The following is a 23,075-nucleotide window of genomic DNA, read 5'->3' as shown; positions in this document are numbered from 1 at the left end:
ATCACGCCTACTGCAGTGTCTTTTACTGCAGTGATATTGCACTGGAAATGTCTCTCACTGCAGTGACATCTGCTAATATTGCTGCATTGACATCACGCTGAGAGCTTCTCTTACTGCAGTGCCCTTGCCCCCCACAAGACGTAAGTCATTGCTATTCTCCCATCAGTAGTAGCACCCCTGTAGCCCGCTCCCAGGGTTTACTCTGCTGCTATTTATGGCGATGGTCCGGGGAGATGGGTGAGAAACGGGCCAATCTCTGGGATCACGGCCCAAAAGGGCAACATGTCCTTATTACACACTTTTCTGCAAATGCATCAAGTGCTTGTTATATGCGTCGCGCCAAAAGGGGGGCAGCACTGTCTTGCCTTGGATTGTGGTATTGTGACTGGTTCCACCAGGAGGCCTTTAAATGAGCTTGTGGCACTTCCAGGGGGAAATCTGCATTCTTTGTTGCATCACCACAGTCGGGTGTCACAAGGTGGCCCGCCACAAAGAACCACGCTGACTCCAATAGCAAGTCCATTTTTACTGATTGGATATGCGATCAATCCTGCAGAGTCCTCTCTCATTCCTGTGGTGACCTCCTCCCACATTGCCAGGGAGAGGCAGCCGGCAGAGGCGTTGCTGGGGTTGGGGGGGTGTAAGAGGACTATAACCCCTGGTCTTTAGGTTGTAGCCACGGATAGAACCTCAGGAGCTACAACCAAAAGACTAGCTAGCCCCCAGTCCCGACAGTTAGGACATTAGCGTAGCCCTGGGTCTTTTCCAGACCTAGCAACACCCCTGGCAGCCGCTACCTGATCCTGAACCTGAGGGTGGTAGTAGAAGAGAGGATCATATGGGGTGAGAGAACTGTTGCAGGGAGGTGATGGCTCCGACAGGAGACATGCGCTAGTCTTCCCTTATCTGTGAAGAAGAACCCCTTATCCCAGAGTTTCTCTCGACCTGTTGTCATTATGTAATACCCTATAATTGTAAGGGTACAACCTACTTCTTTTTAACATCTTAAGCAGAACTTTATTCATCCTTCACATGTACATAACCCCTCTAAAACGAATTTGACGATTGTTATGTAGACAAAAATGTTCAACAAAAGAACTTAAAACACTATGGCAATCCTTTGCACTCCATTTCCCAGAAATCTTAAGTACTGAGATGAAGAAGAGGAGTAAAGAGTCAATGAGAATGATTGGTAAGGCCAAAGTAAAGTGCAGTCTAGTTGTTATTCATTCAATCAAGCGTGCAGGACCTTTAAATCCGAGAATCACCTGCAGGCGAGAGAAGGTGAAGGAGAAGTTGGATCAGGCTGCGGAGCGGGAAGCAGAGCTGCAGAAAGAAGCAGACGCACAGGAGTGAACCTGGTTGATGGAAGGAGGTGCTCCCAGTGTGCTGCTTGTTACTCCGACGTACCGGAGTTGTGGGAGAGCCAATGGAAACTGAAGGACTCCATTGAAGTACCGCAGAGGCACAGACAGCCACAGAAAGGTTGTCCACAGCACTGTCAAACTAAAATACAGCAACCCTACCAGCGAGGCACTACAAGGCTGACAGAAGAGCTGAGAGAGGGTCTGACAAGCTACTGAAGCCATTCTAGACGCAAAACTGTGCCGCTGCCACGAGTCAGCGATGCCAGGAGATACCAGTGAGTTGGCCCATTGGAAGTGGTAACCCTGGGGCATTTCTGAAAGGCACATGGACAATTAAGTGAATGTTTTTGAATACTGACCAAATAGATTTAAAGTAGAAGAGTAAAAGTGGTACAATGCCTCTCATATGGGATACCAATTTGGGGAAACTTAGAAATCACATTAACAAAAGCCAAAAGACTTTGAAGAAGAAACGAAAGGGAAAAAGCTGTACTATTTCTTTATGTGAAGTATCAATTTCGCGAAACCTTAAACAAGCATTGCCAGGAGCCAATATATATGTAGGCAGAAGTTTATAAATAGAACAAAACGCTATGCATGGAATGCCAGTATGGGGGAAGTTGGAACACGTTTTACTGAAGATAAACATACCCATTGAAGAAGTGCAAGTGTGTGATACTTTTAAAAGTAAAGCGAACATTGCAGGGAAACCTACTACAAGAGATACATCAGGTAGTAAACCTTTTTGGGAAGAGATACCTGGCAGGCGTATACCAGAGGATCTGCAAAGATCAAGAGGGAGATATTCCTTGCAGGAAAGTAAACCAGGATATATATTTAGTTAAGGAATTATTGGCAGGAGAGTATACCAGGAAATCCAGTATTGTGCTGAAAAGGAATTCTATATCTTGTCTTTGTTGAAATTGAAAATGTTGCTTTGCCATCCTAAAGACCATAAACTACTTTCTTTCAGTATGTTTCAACCTGTATTATAGAAAGAATGTTTACTACACAATCTTGAGGAGAATACCAGCGGGAGAGACCTTTTCATTGCCTTTGATGGAACTTTAGTGAAACTGAGTATTTCAAATACTTTTTTCTGAAACAGTTCAGGGGAAGGGAAGCTAAAGTGCAGAGACAAGAATTGCTTTGCTGAAAATATTTATATAATATATATATTCAAAATGTCAAGTGGAAATGCAAGTCAGATGACAAGACTAACTTCAACATCAGCCAAAAAATGCCCAAGCACTCACAACCATTACTGAGTTCTAAAATTACTTTATTATATTAACAAAATTGTGCAAAACATCATAAAAAGCATACATTACAGTTCCTGGGCAGACCAGGTGTTATGCAGCACTCACCCCAATGGGTGGAAGAATGCCACACGTTTCGACTCGCGAGCTTCCTCAGGCTTGTTGTGATTCCAAACTAACGTTTTCTCGTGTGTTTATTTCCTCACGGGCGGAGTAATAGGCCCCTCCCTCCTGTAAAACGCGCATCACATGATTGCCAGCCAGTGTTAACTTGAAGGAACTCTATGGTTCCATTGGCAGTTGTGGAGAATTGTTCTCACACAACGTGACAACAAATATCTTAAAAGCGCACTGGCACCAGAACTCGTGAATATCCTTGTACATTCTATACTCATTGCGGCATGGGGTGGTTGGTCCTCTTCCAATCTGTTATATGCGCGCATATGCCTATTAATCATTTGGCCAACTGCTGCTTCAATTTTAGCATATATTCATGTGATTTTAACACATACACACTTCAATATGGCGGATTTACTGCCAATGTAACCATAGAGTTCTTTCAAGTTAACACTGACAGCCAATCATGTGACGCGCGTGAAGTTACTCTTATCATCTGACTTGCATTTCCACTTGACATTTTGAATACTTAGAGCCTATCCCGCTCCAGCCCTGAAGCACCAGCTCAATAATGAGGCAGAGCGCATTCAACTGGCTAAAAATTGTTTTTGTATGATATATATATATATATATATTTCTGAGGCTTGTGGAATCTGCTTAGATCACATGCTGTGCATAGGCCGACATCTAGTGGAAGCTGCGGAGTATTACAGTTTGTTTTTCGAAACTCGAAAATGGGCGTCGACACAGGCGTGCCAGTAATACTATCCCTAGTGTGACGTCCACTGTACCCAAGATCCCTCACGCGTCTAGGATCCTCAGATTGTTTTTTTCCGCCATACTGGTCGGAAGCATCTTGCGGAGTCCCCTGGCCTTAGCCATACTTTTGCTAATTATTGAAGTTTAAAATTATTTATTGACATCCTTCCCCACCCCAACGTCGACCCTCGACACTCGACGACGGCTGGAGAAGACATCGACCGTCGGCTGCTGCACGACGGATCTGGGCCTCGGAAGGCCGCTGGCCTCGGCCCGGGCCTAGTAGGCCGCTGGCCTCGGCCCTGCAAGTAGGGAGAGTGGGGGGTGGTACATACTCTTCACTCTTGGTATATAGGTACACCTTATATATTTCCTACACTTACCAGCCCGCTGCCTCAAGGTGCGTATGGAGGGTACCCCTTTCCAATTCTGCCCCAAGTGCAACTGCAAATACCCTTGGGTCGACAGGCACGCCACGTGCAATCTCTGCTTGCCAAGGGACCACCCCGAAGCGAACTGCAGAGCATGTAGTAGGTTTAAGCCTAAGACACTTAAGGACCGTTCGACAAAGCGTTGGGCCCACCACGCCAGGCAGGCGGCCATGGCAGCGGAGGGCACCTTCAGCGATGGCAGCGACGCCGTACTTTCGGACGGCGAGGGCATTACGGCGTCGAATGACTGCCGAGCGCAGGTCCCCGACCTCGGAAGGTTGTCCGGCAGGGCGGCTATGGGGAAGACCCCCGGCGACGCAAGCGCTACACACCCTATACACACTAAACACACTAAGCCCAACCGAACCTCGACGACGTCGATTTCTCGGAAAGAGGCACAGATAGAACGGTCCGACTCGGTGTCCTCTGGGCGCTCTCGATCGAGATCGCCTCATGACGCAAGGCAATCATCCACTCTTGCCAAGAGTGCCTCGCTCCCTAGATTAACGGAAGTTCGATCGTCGGAAGACGAAGACGACTTCCACCCCCAGGCCGCGCTCCAGGAGACTGAGGCCGCAGTTAACACCAGCGAGGCCCCACGCTCGAAACAAGATACCTCTCCCGACCCTCGACGCCAGGCGTCGAAAGTCTCTGGGGCCTCCAAGGGGCAGGGAAAACATTTTTCCACGCACGGGGAGGGGGGGAAACAGCGGAAAGCACAGCCTTCCACTCCTGTAAGACCATCCTTCCACCCTAAGCAGACAGACACACATAAATCTACTGGGACATCAACATCCAGCAAGGGTACCCTTGATAAGTCCTCTAAGTTGCCTACTAAAGTCATACCCTGTTCCAAAGAATGGTCCAGTGAAGACATAGACAGGGTCATGTCAAGGATGTCTTCCTTAGCTGATTTTTATGACAAAAACCCAGAACATTTCCTTTCGTATGACCCTCAAGGGGCCACACCCTCAGGCTCCTCTGATCCTATCCCCCTAAGTAAAAAGGCCCGGTTCGAAAGACCTGAACCCTTCGAGGTGCAGCCTTACTCTACTCCATACTCTACTCCAAACCCCAGATACCAAGGACAGCCTTTCCCTGAAGGGGACCAGGAGTTTACAATTATGGAGGAGCAAACCGGGACTGAATACTATGCGGATGATGAGGACCTGGAGGAGGTAGAAGATGAGCAGGAAATTTACAGAGTAGATTCCCCGGTAGAGAGCGAAGCCCCAGTTACCGACTCGCCAGTTGATAACCAGCCCCTCCTTAATGAAGTTCTCGCTCGCGCAGCAGAACATTTTCACATCGACACCCACGGTGTACAGGAGGAAAGGGACTTCGCAGAAGAGTTGGTGGGAGAGAGGAGGCCGGTCGCTCAGACCATCCCTATCCTTAAATCCATCCAACGTAGAATAGATCCATCCCTGGTGATTCCTAACCTCACCAGAGCCGTCAACCCCAGAGTCGAAAAACTTTTTCGGGCAGCCCAGTCTGACCCTCTTCATAGAAGAGGACATCTTAAACCAGACTCCCTAGTGGTTACCAACACTCGGAAGAGGGCTGGGACACCCTTATCGTCGTCAGAAGCTCCTCCCGACAAGGAGAGCAAAAGACTGTACGGGTTTGGCAGGAAGGTAGCCTCAACGTCCGCCTACCAAGCAAGGATCGCAAACTCCACCACCCTGTTGGCAAGTTACAACTGCCATCAATGGGAAGAGGTCGCGGCGCTCATAGCCTCTGCTCCTGAACCGTTAAAGGGCCAGTTGGCTCGGATCTCGGCAGAAGGGAGAGCCGTGTCTGGTTGCATATTAAAAGCAACTTTCGACGCCGCGGACAACGCAGGAAGATTGATAGCAGAAGGTACGGTTATCAAGAGACATGCGTGGTTACGGCAGTCGGGGTTCAAAACAGAAACCCAGGCTTCATTAATAGACAAGCCGGTGGAACCCGATCTATTGTTTGGGAAAGCGTTCGAAGACGCACTTAAGAATGCCAAGGACAAGTACGAGACTCTCAAATCCCTTGGCCAGCTTACCAACAAACCCCCTAACCAGAGGGGGAACAAAAATTTTCGTCGCCCACGCGGCCAAAATTCACAAAGAGGCAACTATGCCCAAGGACAGGGTACACAATGGAACAACAACCAGCAGTCTACCCAAAGTTACGGCAGGGGTAACAAGAGAGGTCGTGGAAGAGGCAGAGGCAGCCCCAACAAGGGAGGGGGCACGCCTCCACCAAAGCAGTGACGCTCAGTTCAGGGTCCCTTCTCACGCAACCCCAGTAGGGGGACGCATTTCCAACTTCACCCAGGCTTGGGAAGGGATCACCTCAGACAGATGGGTGCTGTCAACAGTGTCCACAGGATATTGTATAGAATTACTGCAGCGTCCCCGGAACCACCCTCCACGACAAAGAATACACTCCTTAGAACATCAGAAGATCCTTCTCGAGGAGATCGCCATTCTGCTAGAAAAGGACACGATAGAACTCGTCCCAGGACACCAGGTAAACAAGGGTATCTATTCAACTTACTTCCTTGTGCCAAAGAAAGATTTGACAATGCGCCCAGTATTGGACTTACGGCCTGCCAACAAGTATGTCAAGCCCCAAAAATTCCGTATGACCACGCTACAAGAGGTAATCCCCCTCCTAAAAAAGGGGGAGTACATGGCAACCTTGGATATGAAAGATGCTTATTTTCATATTTCCATGCTCCCAGCCCACAGAAAATACTTGCGCTTCAAGGTAGACAGTCGCCACTACCAATTCAAGGTACTGCCCTTCGGGATAGCTTCAGCACCAAGGGTATTCACCAAGGTACTGGCGGTGGCAGCTGCACACCTACGCAGGGAGGCAATCCCAGTGTACCCTTATCTGGACGACTGGCTCATAACGGGGGAAACCCCAGGAATTTGCAGGTCAAACATTCAGAGGACTATCGACCTCCTCCACGAATTAGGCTTCTCTATCAACGAGAAGAAGTCAAGTCTGGTGCCAAGCACCTCAAAACAGTTCCTAGGAGCAATCCTAGATACTCAGAAAGGGTTGACCTTCCCTTCGGAAGAGAGAATTCGGAATATACTACTGCAGATTCCACATTATCAGTCAGGTCAACAAATAACGGTACGCAATGCGGTTACTGGGCATGATGGCGTCATGCATTTACCTGGTCCCCCACGCGCGTCTGCGCGTGCGTCCCATGCAGGAATGGTTGGCGAAACAGTGGTCTCAGGCAAGTGGTCAGTGGGACGATCTAGTGGTCGTTTCGCCAACACTCGTACAGAGCTTACACTGGTGGACAAGAGAGAATCTCGCAAGGGGAAAACCCTTTTACGATCCCGAAGTACAAGCAGTGGTGACTACAGATGCATGCCTGACTGGGTGGGGAGCTCACCATCTCCACCACACAGCTCAGGGTCTCTGGTCTCACTCAGTAGCCAAGAACCACATCAACCTGCTGGAGCTTCTGGCAGTATTCCGAGCGCTTCGGGCGTTCGAGCCCCATCTGCTAAACTTGTCGGTGCAGATCCGGACGGACAGCACGACAGCCATGTTCTATCTGAACAAACAAGGAGGGACTCGTTCGCCAAATCTGTCCAAGCTTGCCCAGAAAATATGGATATGGGCACTCAGACGGAACATCTTCCTGTCATCACAACATGTTCCAGGGGAGCTCAATTCCCTAGCGGATGCCCTAAGCAGAGACTCCCTCCCAGAAGAACACGAATGGGTCCTTCACAGAGATATCGTAGAGGATCTCTTCTCTCAGTGGGGTTTCCCCACTATAGACCTATTCGCCACAAGCGAAAACAAACAATGCCCAGGATTTGCATCCAGGTTCCCCCAGCCAGACTCCCAAGGGAACGCCCTGTGGATGAACTGGTCAGGGATGTTTGCGTACGCTTTTCCACCAACTCCTCTCATCAGGAAGGTGGTGTACAAGATGAACAAGGAATCGATGACGCTCATCCTAGTTGCTCCCATGTGGGCGAGACAACCATGGTTTCCACACCTACGCAGGATGGCGGTGTGCGAGCCCATCAAACTCCCAGCCTGGTACAACCTACTGTCCCAGCAACAAGGTCAAACAGTGCACCAGGAACCCAACTCAATGAACCTGGCACCATGGCTCCTGAAGTCATAGAGTTTGGGCATCTCAATTTACCACAGAGGTGTATGGACATCCTAAAAGAATCCAGGAAACCAAACACAAGGCACTGTTACTTTGACAAGTGGAAGAGATTCGTTATTTGGTGCCAGAATAAACAAATCAACCCAGTTGATTGCACTCCTTCCAACGTTGTAACATACATGCTCCACCTGCTGGACGCAGGTTTGGTTTTTAACTCTCTGAAAGTACACCTGGCAGCCCTCTCGGCTTACACCACATCCCATAACAAGGTATCGTGGTGGAAAGTACCAGTAGTTAAAGCCTTCATGGAAGGAGTAAAGAGACTTCACCCTCCTATTTCGAACCCACCGCCAGGATGGGACCTCAATGTGGTGCTAGCTAAGCTCATGGGCCCCCCTTTCGAACCCATGCATAAAAGTAGTCTCAAACACCTGACTTATAAAACGGCCTTCTTAGTAGCCATTACCTCTATAAGAAGGGTCAGTGAAATTCAGGCTCTGTCAGTGCAGGATCCTTTCTTTACTATCCACAAAGACAAACTGGTTTTACGCACACACCCTAGGTTCTCACCTAAATTTATATCTAAATTCCATGTAAACCAGTCCATCGAGCTTCCGGCTTTCTTCCAGAACCCGCAAAGCTCGGCTGAGGTGAAACTACACACCCTAGATGTGCGTAGGGCGGTCCTCTACTATGTAAACAAAACCAGACCGCTAAGGAAAACATATCAACTGTTTGTCTCCATAGCTACAGGCAGAGAGGGAGATCGCGTCTCTAAGGGCGCTATCTCGAAGTGGATTATCAACTGTATACAGCTGTGTTACTCTCTTTCTGAAAAAACTCTGCCTTTTTTACGCCAAGAGCCCCCTCTACTAGAGGCATTGGGGCCACTCTGGCTTTCATTGCAAATGTTCCCCTCGACACCATTTGCAAAGCAGCTACTTGGAGCTCTATTCACACTTTTACTCAGCATTACTGCATTGACACTCATTCCAAGACAGATACACAAGTTGGACAAGCGGTTCTGAGACACCTGTTTGCTCATGACTCTTCTCACATCCCACCTCCTTCTTCTGGTACTGCTTGCTAATCTATGCACAGCATGTGATCTAAGCAGATTCCACAAGCCTCAGAAGGGATACATTACTCACCGTAATCGTATTTCTGATGCTTGTATCTGCTTAGATTCACATGCGACCCACCCTTCCTCCCCTCCGAGAGAAGGCGCATGATTGCTGGTAGTCTTACCTTTCTGTCTATCTGCTTGGATTATCAGTACTCACGCTACTCCTCATGCTTCCTCATGTCAGAAAAAATACAATCTGAGGATCCTAGACGCGTGAGGGATCTTGGGTACAGTGGACGTCACACTAGGGATAGTATTACTGGCACGCCTGTGTCGACGCCCATTTTCGAGTTTCGAAAAACAAACTGTAATACTCCGCAGCTTCCACTAGATGTCGGCCTATGCACAGCATGTGAATCTAAGCAGATACAAGCATCAGAAATACGATTACGGTGAGTAATGTATCCCATATCATGTATATATAATATATATATATATAGATATACACAAAAGAAAGGAAGGAAAACAAGCCGCACTCCAGGTGAGAAATGATCTCCACTGTGAAGAGTCAGAAAAGTAAAAAGATCTGACTCTGCTCGTAGTAAATTACGTGCTTTTTATTGTTTTAAAAAAAACATATTGTCAAGCAATAGGTCAGTAACAGAATATCAACAGAGGCAGGATGCCATGGGGTAAATCCTGCTAGACACAACATGTTTCGCTCACCACTCGGCGCTTGTTCACACGTGAGGAATCGAAGCAGACAGCAGTAATAAAAGGACCGACAGTCCTACTGCTATGTCTACTACTAACAACATTAAGGAGGTCTTAGTACAGACAGGTCAGCAGACATCTTGGAACGTGGAACAACAGTGCGGTAAAATACCATTTGAGCTCACAATGCAGAATGGCATACAAACAATGAAATGTTCCATTTAAATAATATTGAATTTAACATAAGGAAAATTAATTTGTTAGCACTGCGTTCACTTGCTAAACTGCCACATTTGTTTTGTTCCATTAGTCCAATGTAAAAGCCGTAAGTATTCACAAAACGTTATTGAATTGATAGAAATTATCCACAGACGTCCAAAACATTTGGTTGGTTCTGAGAGAAAATAATCCAAAAAATGAAGTGGAAGTAAATCACCTCATTGTTAGACTGGCAACATACATAAGAAAAATACAACCTAATTCATTATTACATACCAGAATACAATTTTTCAAAGTAAGACACAAATATGTTCACCCAATTTTGGGGCTTCGAGCAAGTATTGTTTTAGACGAGCGCTAAATATTATTTCAAGCTCGAAAACGAAGCAATAAGGTGCATAGTGCAGATTTGCTAGCAGCATACGTAGCAATGTGCAGTGCGATCACACCTTACATTTCGGGCACTTGGTAAAGCCTGACGGAGCACCGGACAGCCAGCTAGAAAAAGAATTCTTTTGTAAGGGAGGTCAAACACTTCATCTGTCTTTAAGTGAAGGAACTCGCTTATAAGTGTCGGACGTGCTGAAAGCAAGGGGCACAAGTCTTTGTCCAAAGCGAGTACACGCCAATGCTTCTGAATAATTCTGCGAACTTTGGAAGAGGCATTATCATAAGTCACAATAAACAAAGATCATCATTGTTTGTTTATTTATCAGAGCTTGTGCCGTATAGAAGTTTATCTCTAGAAAGGCCACGTGCCCTTGTGTAGAGAGATTAAATCATTTTCTTATCATAGCCTTGTATTACAAAATCCATTGCGGCCAGAGAGCATCATCTGTCATATTGTTTAATGTCCGTACAGTTGCGACAAAAAAAAACCAAATACATTTGCCGTATGGAATGCTCTTTTTACAAGATGGTGGGATGCAGCTACTGGCGTCTACTATATATATATAGTGTTGCACAATTTGTTTGAAGTGAAAACAGAAATTCTATTGTACCATTTTATTTTGTATGTTCGTTGTGAGGGTCAGATTTATTTTGGACACAGGGTCCACTTGCTTTAGTTCTAGTTTAATAGGCAGGGCCATTCTCTTTTGGTTAGGGCAAGATGGGCCTTTTTCCATCCCCATTTTCGTTTGTTAAACATGGCTAATGTTGAGAACATTGCAACTTTGTGTCCGTCTCTCATTGCTGTCCCCTAACAGATGGCTGTATCGCTTGTGGTAGATATCTGGGCTCTAGCGTTGGGCCTCTTTCTCTGGTCTACCCTGTTCTTCTTCCCGCCTCCCTAACCCAGATGTCCCTATAACACTGGGATCAGTAACCTCTATCTGGCTTTTCACTTCCTGAGCTTTTCGTGTTTTCCATGCTTGCCATACCACTGTCAGTAGGCAGAAAGATGTTCTCATCATATCTTGTCATCTCTCATCAGGTGTAAGCGGCTCAACCTGCAGCCCTTGGCCTTCTTATGGCGCCGGCACCAGGAAGAACTTCTGAGCGAGATGATATTGGCTGGCGTCGACGCCATAGTTATCAAGGTCGCTGCTTTTGGTGAGTTTCATTGCTATTTTTCTTTTGGAACATTTGCTTTTCCCCAGCCCCAGCCCATAACTTGTGGATGTTGGAGGGCTGGTTCGCTGTGCCCTCAAAACCATGATGGTGGCCACACTGCTCACAGATTGTTCTAAAGCTCGGATTGGCTGTGACGTGCAGATTTGCACATTCCACCAATGGGAAGCGGGTTCACAAACCGGATTATTTTTTTTTAAACCAAAGAGATATATTGTACTGTGCAGATTTTATGCAATAATGGTATCTATCAGACAGTGGTACGCAGTTTAGTGGGCTGTCGCGATAAAACAAAGGTTCAGTCCGATCGGGGGTATACGTTTTAAGAATGTGCTATCTGTTGGCCAGGCATATGCTCCTGTGCTGTTGTGTGTGTGTGTGTCCCCGTGAATTCAATTATAAGTCATAACTCCTGAGTGTGACGCCACCGCAGGGAATTAAGAAGGCCATAATCACCTGCGGACACGTCACACAGTGCAAACGCGTATCCCCGCGTCATTATGCAGCCTAACAAGGTACACACTCACCCACTCCACAAAAAACATGTATGTAAGTTGCCTCATGATTAGAGTTTTAAAGAATTTGCATAAGTCTTATTTTGAGTCTATATTTTGAATTTATTACATTTTAGTTATCGTTAAAATATACTTTGAGGGGATTGGGTCCTCCGACGTATTCCATATCTTTGACAGTAATCACCACAGCTGTGCTGCTTCGGAAAATTTTCGGCGTCTGCATCCTGCGTCGATGCGCCGTCCCCGAGGACCTCCTCCGACGGCCGACGTCACCCGATGTGATAAGTAGGATGCACGACGCCCGTAGCCTCAGTTCCGTTTTTTCCGTGAACGTGTTCGCTTCGTGAATCTCGGTACGCCTCGACTCTTTAGAGTTTCTGTTGTATTGTTTTCGGTTCTTTGAACCGGTTTGGTTTTTGTGAAAAGCCTGTTCGTGACGATGTCTACCTCGTCTTCAACCCCGCGTCTGGGCTGCAAGAAATGCGGGGACTGTGGGTCCAAGATGTCGTTAACGGACTCGCACGACGCCTGCCTCTGGTGCCTCGGGGAGGCCCATGACACGGACGACTGTGTCGACTGTCAGTCGCTCACGGCTTAGGCCCTGCGAGAGCGCAAGAAGAAGTTGTCGGTAGGTAGGGTGTCTAAGCCCCAGAAGTCGAGGTCTGCGGGGCTTTCGACGGATGATTTGAGAGGCGACTCTCCGCGTCATCGTCGGAGGTCCAGTGGGTCTCCTTCCAGGAGTCGGTCTCGCCACTCTTCTGCTGCTTGGAGGCATTCCCAGAAGCGCCGGCATCGGTCGCCTTCCCCGTCCTCTTCCGAGGACTCCGCCAGTCGGCGTGTCACTTATCCCACCATGCAAGCGACACCAGAGGAATGGGCTTCCTTTGGGAAGAAGATGTTAGCGATTCTCGAATCGCAGGGCACCGGTACGTCCACACCTCCTAGTGGGGTCGGTCGTGATCGGTCGAGAGACACCGCCCGCACGCCTTCGGGCTCGGGTGGTCAGCACGGTTCTGGGGAGAGGTCCCGCTTGGACAAGGGTAACCGTTCTTGCCATGACCGTTCCAGGTCCCGGTCCTCGATGCGCTCGAGACCGCGTGATCCTGTGCAGTCTTCGAGGAAGACGTCGACGCCTGTGGCGCCGAGATCGTTGACGACCTCTCTCGAGGCTCCGCCTCCGAGGGGGTCATCGACGCTGTCGGCGCCTAGGTCGTCAAAGGACACACTCGGAGCTCTGGCTTCGAGGCCTGTGTCGACGCCGCCGATGCTGGCGGCGCTGAGGCTGACGTCGACGCCGATTCGCTTGACGCCGATTTGCTCGACGTCGACGCCGATTCTCTCGATGCCAGCGCCGACTCGTTCGGAGCCCTCGACGTTTTTCGAGGCGGTGGTGTCAGAGGGGCCACGTGGCACGGGGGTAGCCCCGAGAAAGGCTCTGCCTAAGGTCAGGCATAGCTTTGGTCCCCAGGTGTCTTCCTCTCACCGCCTGGAGTACATTTCAGAGGGTGATGAGGGCTCTGATGAGGGCTTGGTTTCCGGTTACGGTGCCAGATGAGCTTCTCTCGGGCCATAGCCAATTTGATGACCTGAGGCAGTCACTGCATGATGCCAGTGGACTGGACACCTCTCCGGAGGTGGAGTTTTGTAGGCCTGAGCCTGGCACTCATGCCGATTCTTCGTACCAGCACCTTATGTCTCGGGTCACCGAGTACTTGGGATGGTCGGCTCCCCCAGGGGAGTTTGTTCAGGATGATCTCACGGACATCCTCGATCTTGGTCCCCCCACTGACCCGGTACTGCCATTTCATATGGCTGTGCAGAGAAGGGTGGCGGTGGCTTGGACTGCTCCGGAGAGTCTCCCGGCAGTGGGCAAGTCTTTGTCGCGAAAATGCCATCCAGCCAGTAGCGACCCCTGCTACTTGTCCAGGCACGCCACTCCGGAGAGTTTGGTGGTGTAGGCGGCTACGGCCCCGGCAAAGCAGGCGTCGTATCCTACCATGCCTCCGGATAGGGACGACAAACGTTTTGATCAGTGGTCGAAGTGTACGAAAAGAAGTAGTGGAGCTTTGTTCCCTGCTGGCCTGCCCCTGCTCCCCACAAACCCCATTGCCACAACCCCTCCCACACACAATACACCCCCCAAACACTTGCACCTGCTGTTTAAGGGAACGTTCAGTGCAGTGCACTGAAAGTGAAGGTTTCAACTTCTTCCTACACTTTTATTTTAAAACAAAACCATTCCGGAACGGTTTCTTTTTAAAATAAAAGTATAGGAGCTGTACAAGGAAAATTAAAAAAGTATAGGAGCACTGCTCCCGCTCACTTCGACCACTGATTTTGATGGCTGGGCGAAGAAAGTGGTTTCTTCAGGGGGTATGGCGCTTCAGGCGGCCAACTCCGTATGTGCCTTGTCTCGTTTCACACACTCTCTGTGGAACTGTGTTGCATTAGCGGTTGAACATATTCCCGAAGGGGACGAACGGGATGGTTTCCTTGCTATGGTTCAGGATGGCAAGGATGCCATGTGTGAGGCCGTTCAGTCGGGTTTGGACATGGCAGATTGTGTCAGCCGGTCCATGGCGGCGAGCACCGTAATATGCAAGTTTGCGTGGTTGCGGAAGTCGGGGTTCGCTCCTGATGTGCAGTCCCGGCTCCTCAACATGCCCTTTGACGGTGAACCTCTTTTTGGCAGCAAGGCTGACGAGAGCCATGAGAGGTTGCAGACCTCCAAAGCTGCAGCAAAGTCGTTGGCCGCTGCAGTTTGACAACCTCTGCCTTTTCGTCCTAGGGGACAACAATAGAGGGGAGGTTCCTTTCACTGTTACTCGTCCTTCAGTAAAGCGAGAGGAGCTGTCAGTCAAAGAGGCCACTGTAAGAGTGCCAGAGGTAGAAAACAGGGTACTCGAGGTGCCAAGGCGGCTCGGGCAGTTGCCTCTTTGCCCTCAGGCAACGCCGCAGCCGCTACCAGTCAGTCATGAGGCCAGGTCCCATGGTTCGGCGGTTGGGGGAAGGCTGGCGCAGCATCTTGTAGAGTGGTGTGCCATTACTTCAGATGTGTGGGTTTTGGAGATCATAACCCACAGCTACTGTCTTCCCTTTCGGCAGAGGCCTCACGACAATCCACCTGGGAACCTCTCTTTGAAGAGTCCGGATCCGCTCCTTGCGCAGGAAATTCAAGCCCTGCTGGAGAAAGGCACCATAGAACTGGTGCCTCTAGCGGAGAGGAACAAGGGATGGTATTCCCCTTATTTTTTGGTTTTGAAGAAAGACGGGGGATTGAGACCCATCATGGACTTGCGCGTTTTGAACAAACTCCTCAGGAAGGACAAGTTCAAGATGGTTACTCTCTCTCAAGTCCTCCAGGCCCTTCAACTTCAGGACTGGTTGGTGTCTCTCAACCTCAAGGACGCTTACTTCCATGTGCCGATCCATCCCAAGCACAAGAAGTACCTGAGGTTCGCGGTTGGCGACTGGCACTTTCAGTTTCGGATCCTGCCGTTCGGATTCACCTCCGTCCGAGGGTTTTCACCAAGCTCATGGTGGTGGTGGCAGCGCATCTCAGGAAAGGGGGGATTCACTTCTACCTCTACCTGGACGATTGGTTGATCAGGGGGAGCTCTCCCGAGCAAGTCGTGGATCATCTGTCCGTCACCTGCCACTCCCTTCACAAGCTGGGCTTCTCCCTCAATTTAAAGAAGTGCCATTTGATGCCAACACAGCGGCTCCAGTACATCGGAGTAGTGCTCGACACATCCCTGGTGTTGTGTTTTCCTCCCGAGGTGAGGGCTCTTCACATTCTGCAGATGGTGCACAAGTTTCAACTTGCCCAGACGCTCCCGGCGTTGAGGTTGCTGGGCCTCATGGCATCCTGCATTCTTCTGGTGCCAGAGGCTCGTCTGCGGATGAAATCTTTGCAGTGGGCACTCAAGATGCAGTGGTCGCACTCTTCCAGCAGGATGTCGGACCCTGTTCAGGTGCTGCCCTCGGTCGCCCAGGACCTTCTGTGGTGGGACGTCGAAGGCAATCTGATGAAGGGGGCCCCATTTTGGCTGCCCTGGCCGGAGGTGACGATCGTGAGAGATGCATCCCTCACGGGATGGGGAGCTCATGCCAATGAGTTGACAGTCAGCGGTCGTTGGTCTCCGTCGGAGTCCAGACTCCATATCAATCTGTTGGAGCTGAGGGCCGTCAGGCTAGCCCTGAAGGCTTTTCTGCCGACTGTGCGAGGAAAGAGTGTCCTGATTCTAACGGACAACACGGTGGCCATGCACTACCTCAACAAAAAGGGGGAGGGGGGGCAGGGTCACTTCCTCTGTGCAGGGAGGCGATGCAGCTCGAGTTCTGGGCCACCCAGCAGGAAGTTTCGATCTCGGCAGTTCATCTGGCCGGAGACGACAACGAGACGGCGGACGCTCTGAGCAGGCAGAGCACGTTCTCTCACGAGTGGGAGCTGGCTCAGGAGATTCTCCTGGAGATCTTCGCCCTTTGGGGGACCCCTCAAGTGGATCTGTTCGCCTCCAGTGTCAACCAGAAGTGTGTCTGCTTGCGGGAATTTCTTCCAAAAGGAGCCTTAGGAGATAAGTTCGTGGTGGAGTGGTCATTCCCACTGCTGTACGCATTTCCTCCAGTCCCCGTCATCCTGCAAGTACTGCGGAGGTTACGGAGGTTCGGTTCCTGGATGATCCTCATTGCTCCGGCGTGGGTCCGGAGGACGTGGTACCCGGACCTTCTCGACTTGTCCATCTGCCCTCCACGTCGTCTTCCCTACCGAGACGATCTGCTCTCACGGGAGGGGGGTCAAGTTCTCCATCCAGAGGTCAGATCCCTCAACCTTCACGCTTGGCTTCTGAAAGGTTGAGGTATAAGGATTGGGACCTCCCTGAAGACGTGTTGGAGGTGTTGCTCTCGGCCAGACGGCCGGCAACAAAGTCTCTGTACCGTTGCCGTTGGCGTAAATTCTGCGACTGGTGCAGAGCTAAGAATGTGGATCCTTTTGAGTGTGATATTCCCATGGTTCTGTCTTTTTTGCTGTCCTTGGCCCACAGGGGCTTGCAAGTGGGTACCATTAAAGGTTACCTGGTGGCGCTGTCCATATTTAAGCGCTCGTCTGAAGAATGTTCCTATTTTAAGATTCCTTTAATTTCTCAGTTTTTGAAAGGGCTCACTAATGTGTTCCCTCCGTCACCTTTTCTGGTGCCCGGTTGGGATTTGAAACTTGTTCTTAAGTTTCTTATGGGGGCTCCGTTTGAGCCTTTGCATTCTTGCTCCTTGAGACTGTTAACTCTTAAAACTGTGTTTTTGGTTGCCGTCACTTCCGCTCGCAGAGTGAGTGAGTTACAGGCACTTTCAGTTAAGCCACCCTTCACTGTGTTTCATAAGGACAGGGTTGTCCTTCGAGTTCGTCCTTCCTTTCTTCCGAAGGTGGTTTCGGAATTTCATTTGGGCCAGAAGGTTGTTCTTCCGGCATTCTATCCTCCTCCGCATCCTGGTAAGGAAGAGGAGAGGCTCCATAGGCTTGATCCTAGGAGAGCGTTGAGCTTTTATATTTCACGCATGTCCCGGGTCAGAGTGGACGATCAACTCTTCATTGGTTACGCTGGAAAGCGTTTGGGACAAGCTGTGACGAAACAGACTTTGTCTCGTTGGATTATTTTGGCTATCTCCGAGTGTTACCGCTTGGCGGGTAAGGACCCACCGGCTGGCTTGCGGGCCCATTCTACCAGGGATATGGCTGCATCTACTGCCCTACAGAGGGGTGTTCCTATTCGTAACATCTGTGATGCAGCCACCTGGGCTTCTGTACATACTTTTGTACGTCACTACTCCCTCGATTCCATCCGAGGACAGGATCTGGCCTTTGGCAAGGCAGTCCTTTATTCCGCAATTTGATTGGGCATGCTAAATTTTTGTTATAGATTCTTTTCCCACATCCTTGATTTGGTACTGCTTTGGGAGTCTGTCAAAGATATGGAATACGTCAGAGGACCCAATCCCCCCGAAGAACAAGTTACTCTCTTACCTGGTAACGTTCTTTCGATGGGATGGTCCTACGACGTATTCTATATCGCTCCCTCCCTACCTTCCCCGCTGCAGAATTTTTTATGCGATTGCAGCTTACGTTTCCGCAAGCCCTTGTGTGTCTGACTGGCAGAAGACTAGTGTCACACGTTCTGGGGGAAAAAACTACAACTGAAGCTACGGGCGTTGTGCGTCCTACTTATCACATCGGGTGACGTCGGCCGTCGGAGGAGGTTCTCGGGGACGGCGCATCGATGTCATCGACGCAGGACGCAGATGGCGAAAATTTTCCAAAGCAGCACAGCTGTGGTGATTACTGTCAAAGATATGGAATACGTCGTCGGACCATCCCATCGAAAGAACGTTACCAGGTAAGAGAGTAACTTGTTCAACTTTTCTATAACCCTAAAACTATTGTTTATTTCAAACATTTCTTTTTTCTTTTGGTTTTTGCAAGGATGTATGTCTGCCCTGTATACATAATAATTGAAGTAAAAGTCCATTCATGCTCTTTGAATATTAATGTATGTTTAAATTAAATCATTTTGTATGGAAACAGTTCAATTGCAAGCAAATTGTCTAAATAATCATTGTTCAGGCTATTGAATTTTGATTATAATGATGCCATTGTCGACTGCCATATTTAATTAGTCATTCGACGATGAAGGGCTTTAGTTGAAAATAACCCTGTCATTGAATTTTAGATTTGAAATCTAATTATAAGAATTGCCCCTCTCCAACAGCAACGCCGTTTATGTGTATTCGATCATATTTTAACCGTGGTCAAGGGTGCAGCACGGGATTCCCTTTTGGAATATGTTTCTCAACAAATCTGCAAATGCCCAAAAGACTGCCGTGACGTGTTAATTACACCTCCCCAGGCCGGGGGTACAAACACCAACCCTCCCACCCCCCTCACGCCTGCTGAATGTATGTTCAAGCTACGTGGCGTCCTTTCATTCTGCACTGAGCAAGCCGGCCAGAACCCTTCTCCAGCCCGCCCATATTACCCTTCTCCAGCCCGCCCATATTACCCAGAACCCTTCTCCAGCCCGCCCATATTACTCTTCTCCAGCCCGCCCATATTACCCAGAACCCTTCTCCAGCCCGCCCATATTACCCTTCTCCAGCCCGCCCATATTATTCAGATCCTTCTCCAGCCCGCCCATATTACCCTTCTCCAGCCCACCCATATTACCCTTCTTCAGCCCGCCCATATTATTCAGAACCCTTCTCCAGCCCGCCCATATTACCCTTCTCCAGCCCGCCCATATTACCCAGAACCCTTCTTCAGCCCGCCCATATTATTCAGATCCTTCTCCAGCCCGCCCATATTACCCTTCTCCAGCCCGCCCATATTATTCGGAACCCTTCTCCAGCCCGCCCATATTACCCTTCTCCAGCCCGCCCATATTACCCAGAACCCTTCTCCAGCCCGCCCATATTATTCGGAACCCTTCTCCAGCCCGCCCATATTACCCTTCTCCAGCCCGCCCATATTACCCAGAACCCTTCTCCAGCCCGCCCATATTACCCAGAACCCTTCTCCAGCCCGCCTATATTACTCTTCTGCAGCCCGCCCATATTACCCAGAACCCTTCTCCAGCCCGCCCATATTACCCTTCTCCAGCCCGCCCATATTATTCAGAACCCTTCTCCAGCCCGCCCATATTACCCTTCTCCAGCCCACCCATCTTACCCTTCTTCAGCCCGCCCATATTATTCAGAACCCTTCTCCAGCCCGCCCATATTACCCTTCTCCAGCCCGCCCATATTACCCAGAACCCTTCTCCAGCCCGCCCATATTACCCTTCTCCAGCCCGCCCATATTATTCGGAACCCTTCTCCAGCCCGCCCATATTACCCTTCTCCAGCCTGCTCATATTACCCATATTACCCTTCTCCAGCCCGCCCATATTACCCTTCTCCAGCCCGCCCATGTTACCCTTCTCCAGCCCGCCCATATTACCCAGAACCCTTCTCCAGCCCGCCCATGTTACCCTTCTCCAGCCTGCCCATATTACCCTTCTTCAGCCCGCCCATATTACCCATCTTCAGCCCGCCCATATTATTCAGAACCCTTCTCCAGCCCGCCCATATTACCCTTCTTCAGCCCGCCCATATTACCCATCTTCAGCCCGCCCATATTACCCATCTTCAGCCCGCCCATATTATTCAGAACCCTTCTCCAGCCCGCCCATATTACCCTTCTCCAGCCCACCCATATTACCCTTCTTCAGCCCGCCCATATTATTCAGATCCTTCTCCAGCCCGCCCATATTACCCTTCTCCAGCCCGCCCATATTACCCAGAACCCTTCTCCAGCCCGCCCATATTACCCTTCTCCAGCCCGCCCATGTTACCCTTCTCCAGCCCGCCCATATTACCCAGAACCCTTCTCCAGCCCGCCCATGTTACCCTTCTCCAGCCCGCCCATGTTACCCTTCTCCAGCCCGCCCATGTTATCCTTCTCCAGCCCGCCCATGTTACCCTTCTCCAGCCCGCCCATATTACCCAGAACCCTTCTCCAGCCCGCCCATGTTACCCTTCTCCAGCCTGCCCATATTACCCTTCTCCAGCCCACCCATATTACCCTTCTTCAGCCCGCCCATATTACCCTTCTCCAGCCCGTCCATATTACCCAGAACCCTTCTCCAGCCCGCCCATATTACCCTTCTCCAGCCCGCCCATGTTACCCTTCTCCAGCCCGCCCATGTTACCCTTCTCCAGCCCGCCCATGTTACCCTTCTCCAGCCCGCCCATATTACCCAGAACCCTTCTCCAGCCCGCCCATATTACCCTTCTCCAGCCCGCCCATATTACCCTTCTCCAGCCCGCCCATATTACCCTTCTCCAGCCCACCCATATTACCCTTCGTCAGCCCGCCCATATTACCCATCTTCAGCCCGCCCATATTATTCAGAACCCTTCTCCAGCCCGCCCATATTACCCTTCTCCAGCCCACCCATATTACCCTTCTTCAGCCCGCCCATATTATTCAGAACCCTTCTCCAGCCCGCCCATATTACCCTTCTCCAGCCCGCCCATATTACCCTTCTCCAGCCCGCCCATATTATTCGGAACCCTTCTCCAGCCCGCCCATGTTACCCTTCTCCAGCCCGCCCATTTTACCCAGAACCCTTCTCCAGCCCGCCCATATTACCCTTCTCCAGACTGCCCATTTTGGCCAGAACCCTTCTCCAGCCCACCCATTTTACCCTGAACCCTTCTCCAGCTGGCCCATATTACCCATCTCCAGCCCACCGATTTTACCTTGAAACCTTTTCCAGCCCGCCCATATTACCCTTCTCCAGCCTGCCCATTTTACCCAAACCTTTCTCCAGCCCCCATATTATTCGGAACCCTTCTCCAGCCCACCCATATTGCCCTTCTCCAGCCTGCCCAATTCACCCAGAACCTTTCTCCAGCCCCCCATATTATTCTGAAACCCTCTCCAGCCCGCCCATATTACCCTTCTCCAGCCCACCCATATTACCCTTCTTCAGCCCGCCCATATTATTCAGAACCCTTCTCCAGCCCGCCCATATTACCCTTCTCCAGCCCGCCCATATTACCCTTCTCCAGCCCGCCCATATTATTCGGAACCCTTCTCCAGCCCGCCCATGTTACCCTTCTCCAGCCCGCCCATTTTACCCAGAACCCTTCTCCAGCCCGCCCATATTACCCTTCTCCAGACTGCCCATTTTGGCCAGAACCCTTCTCCAGCCCACCCATTTTACCCTGAACCCTTCTCCAGCTGGCCCATATTACCCATCTCCAGCCCACCGATTTTACCTTGAAACCTTTTCCAGCCCGCCCATATTACCCTTCTCCAGCCTGCCCATTTTACCCAAACCTTTCTCCAGCCCCCATATTATTCGGAACCCTTCTCCAGCCCACCCATATTGCCCTTCTCCAGCCTGCCCAATTTACCCAGAACCTTTCTCCAGCCCCCCATATTATTCTGAAACCCTCTCCAGCCCTCTCATATTACCCAGAACCCTTCTCCAGTCCGCCCATATTGCCCTTCTCCAGCACGCCCATTTTAACCAGAACCTTTCTCCAGCATGCCCTTTTTACCCAGAACCCTTCTCCAGCCCATCCATTTACCCAGAACCTTTCTCCAGCCAGCCCATATTACCCAGAACCCTTCTCCAGCCCGCCCTTATTACCCTTCTCCAGCCTGCCTAGATTACCCAAAACCCTTTTCTAGCCCTTCCATATTACACATCTCTATCCCGCCCGTTTTGCTCAGAACTTTCTACATCCCCCATATTACCAGAAAACCGTTTACCAGCCAGCCCATATTACCCAAAACCCTTCTCCAGCCCGACCATATTACCCTTCTCCAGCCTGCTTAGATTACCCAAAACCCTTCTCTAGCCCGCCCATATTACACATCTCTATCACGCCCGTTTTGCTCAGAACCTTTCTACAGCCCCCTTATTACCAGAAAGTCGTTCACCAGGCTTCCCATATTACCGAGAGCCCTTCTCCAGCTCGTCCCATATTACCCTTTTCCTGTTCACCAATATTACCCAGACCTCTTCTCCAGCACACCCATATCACCCTTCTCCAGCCTGCTCCTGTTAACCGGAACCCTTCTCCAACCCATCCATATTACCCTGAACCCTTCTCCAGCCCGCCCACATTACCCATCACCAGCCCGCCCATTTTACCTAGAACCCTTCTCCAGCCGCCCATATTACTCGGAACCCTTCTCCAGCCTGTCCATATGATCGTTCTCCAGCTCACCGATATTATCCAGGGAGGCCTTGGTTCACAAAGCAAACAAGGCCTCGTTTGGAAAGAGGACCTTTCCTCGCTTCTGGAATCAATATTAAACAGTCTTTTTAGTTTTGGCTTCATTCACAATTATGAAAAAAGGAGAGGACTTAATGTT

At 50.1% G+C, this 23,075-nt stretch overlaps 1 protein-coding gene across 1 annotated transcript in view; it reads left to right on the top strand.

The window, feature by feature from the left end:
• Nucleotides 1-23,075, top strand: part of DPH6 (diphthamine biosynthesis 6) — a 785,760-nt gene that overhangs the window by 253,788 nt on the left and 508,897 nt on the right. Inside the window, exon 5 of the mRNA XM_069638528.1 lies at nt 11,503-11,621. Coding sequence (XP_069494629.1) covers nt 11,503-11,621 — 119 coding nt within the window. The remainder of the gene's footprint in view (nt 1-11,502; nt 11,622-23,075) is intronic.

This window comes from Ambystoma mexicanum, chromosome 14 (genome assembly GCF_040938575.1).
Source record: "Ambystoma mexicanum isolate Mex_15411 chromosome 14, UKY_AmexF1_1, whole genome shotgun sequence".
Lineage (NCBI taxonomy): Eukaryota > Metazoa > Chordata > Amphibia > Caudata > Ambystomatidae > Ambystoma > Ambystoma mexicanum.
This window is presented reverse-complemented; position numbering and strand designations above follow the sequence as displayed.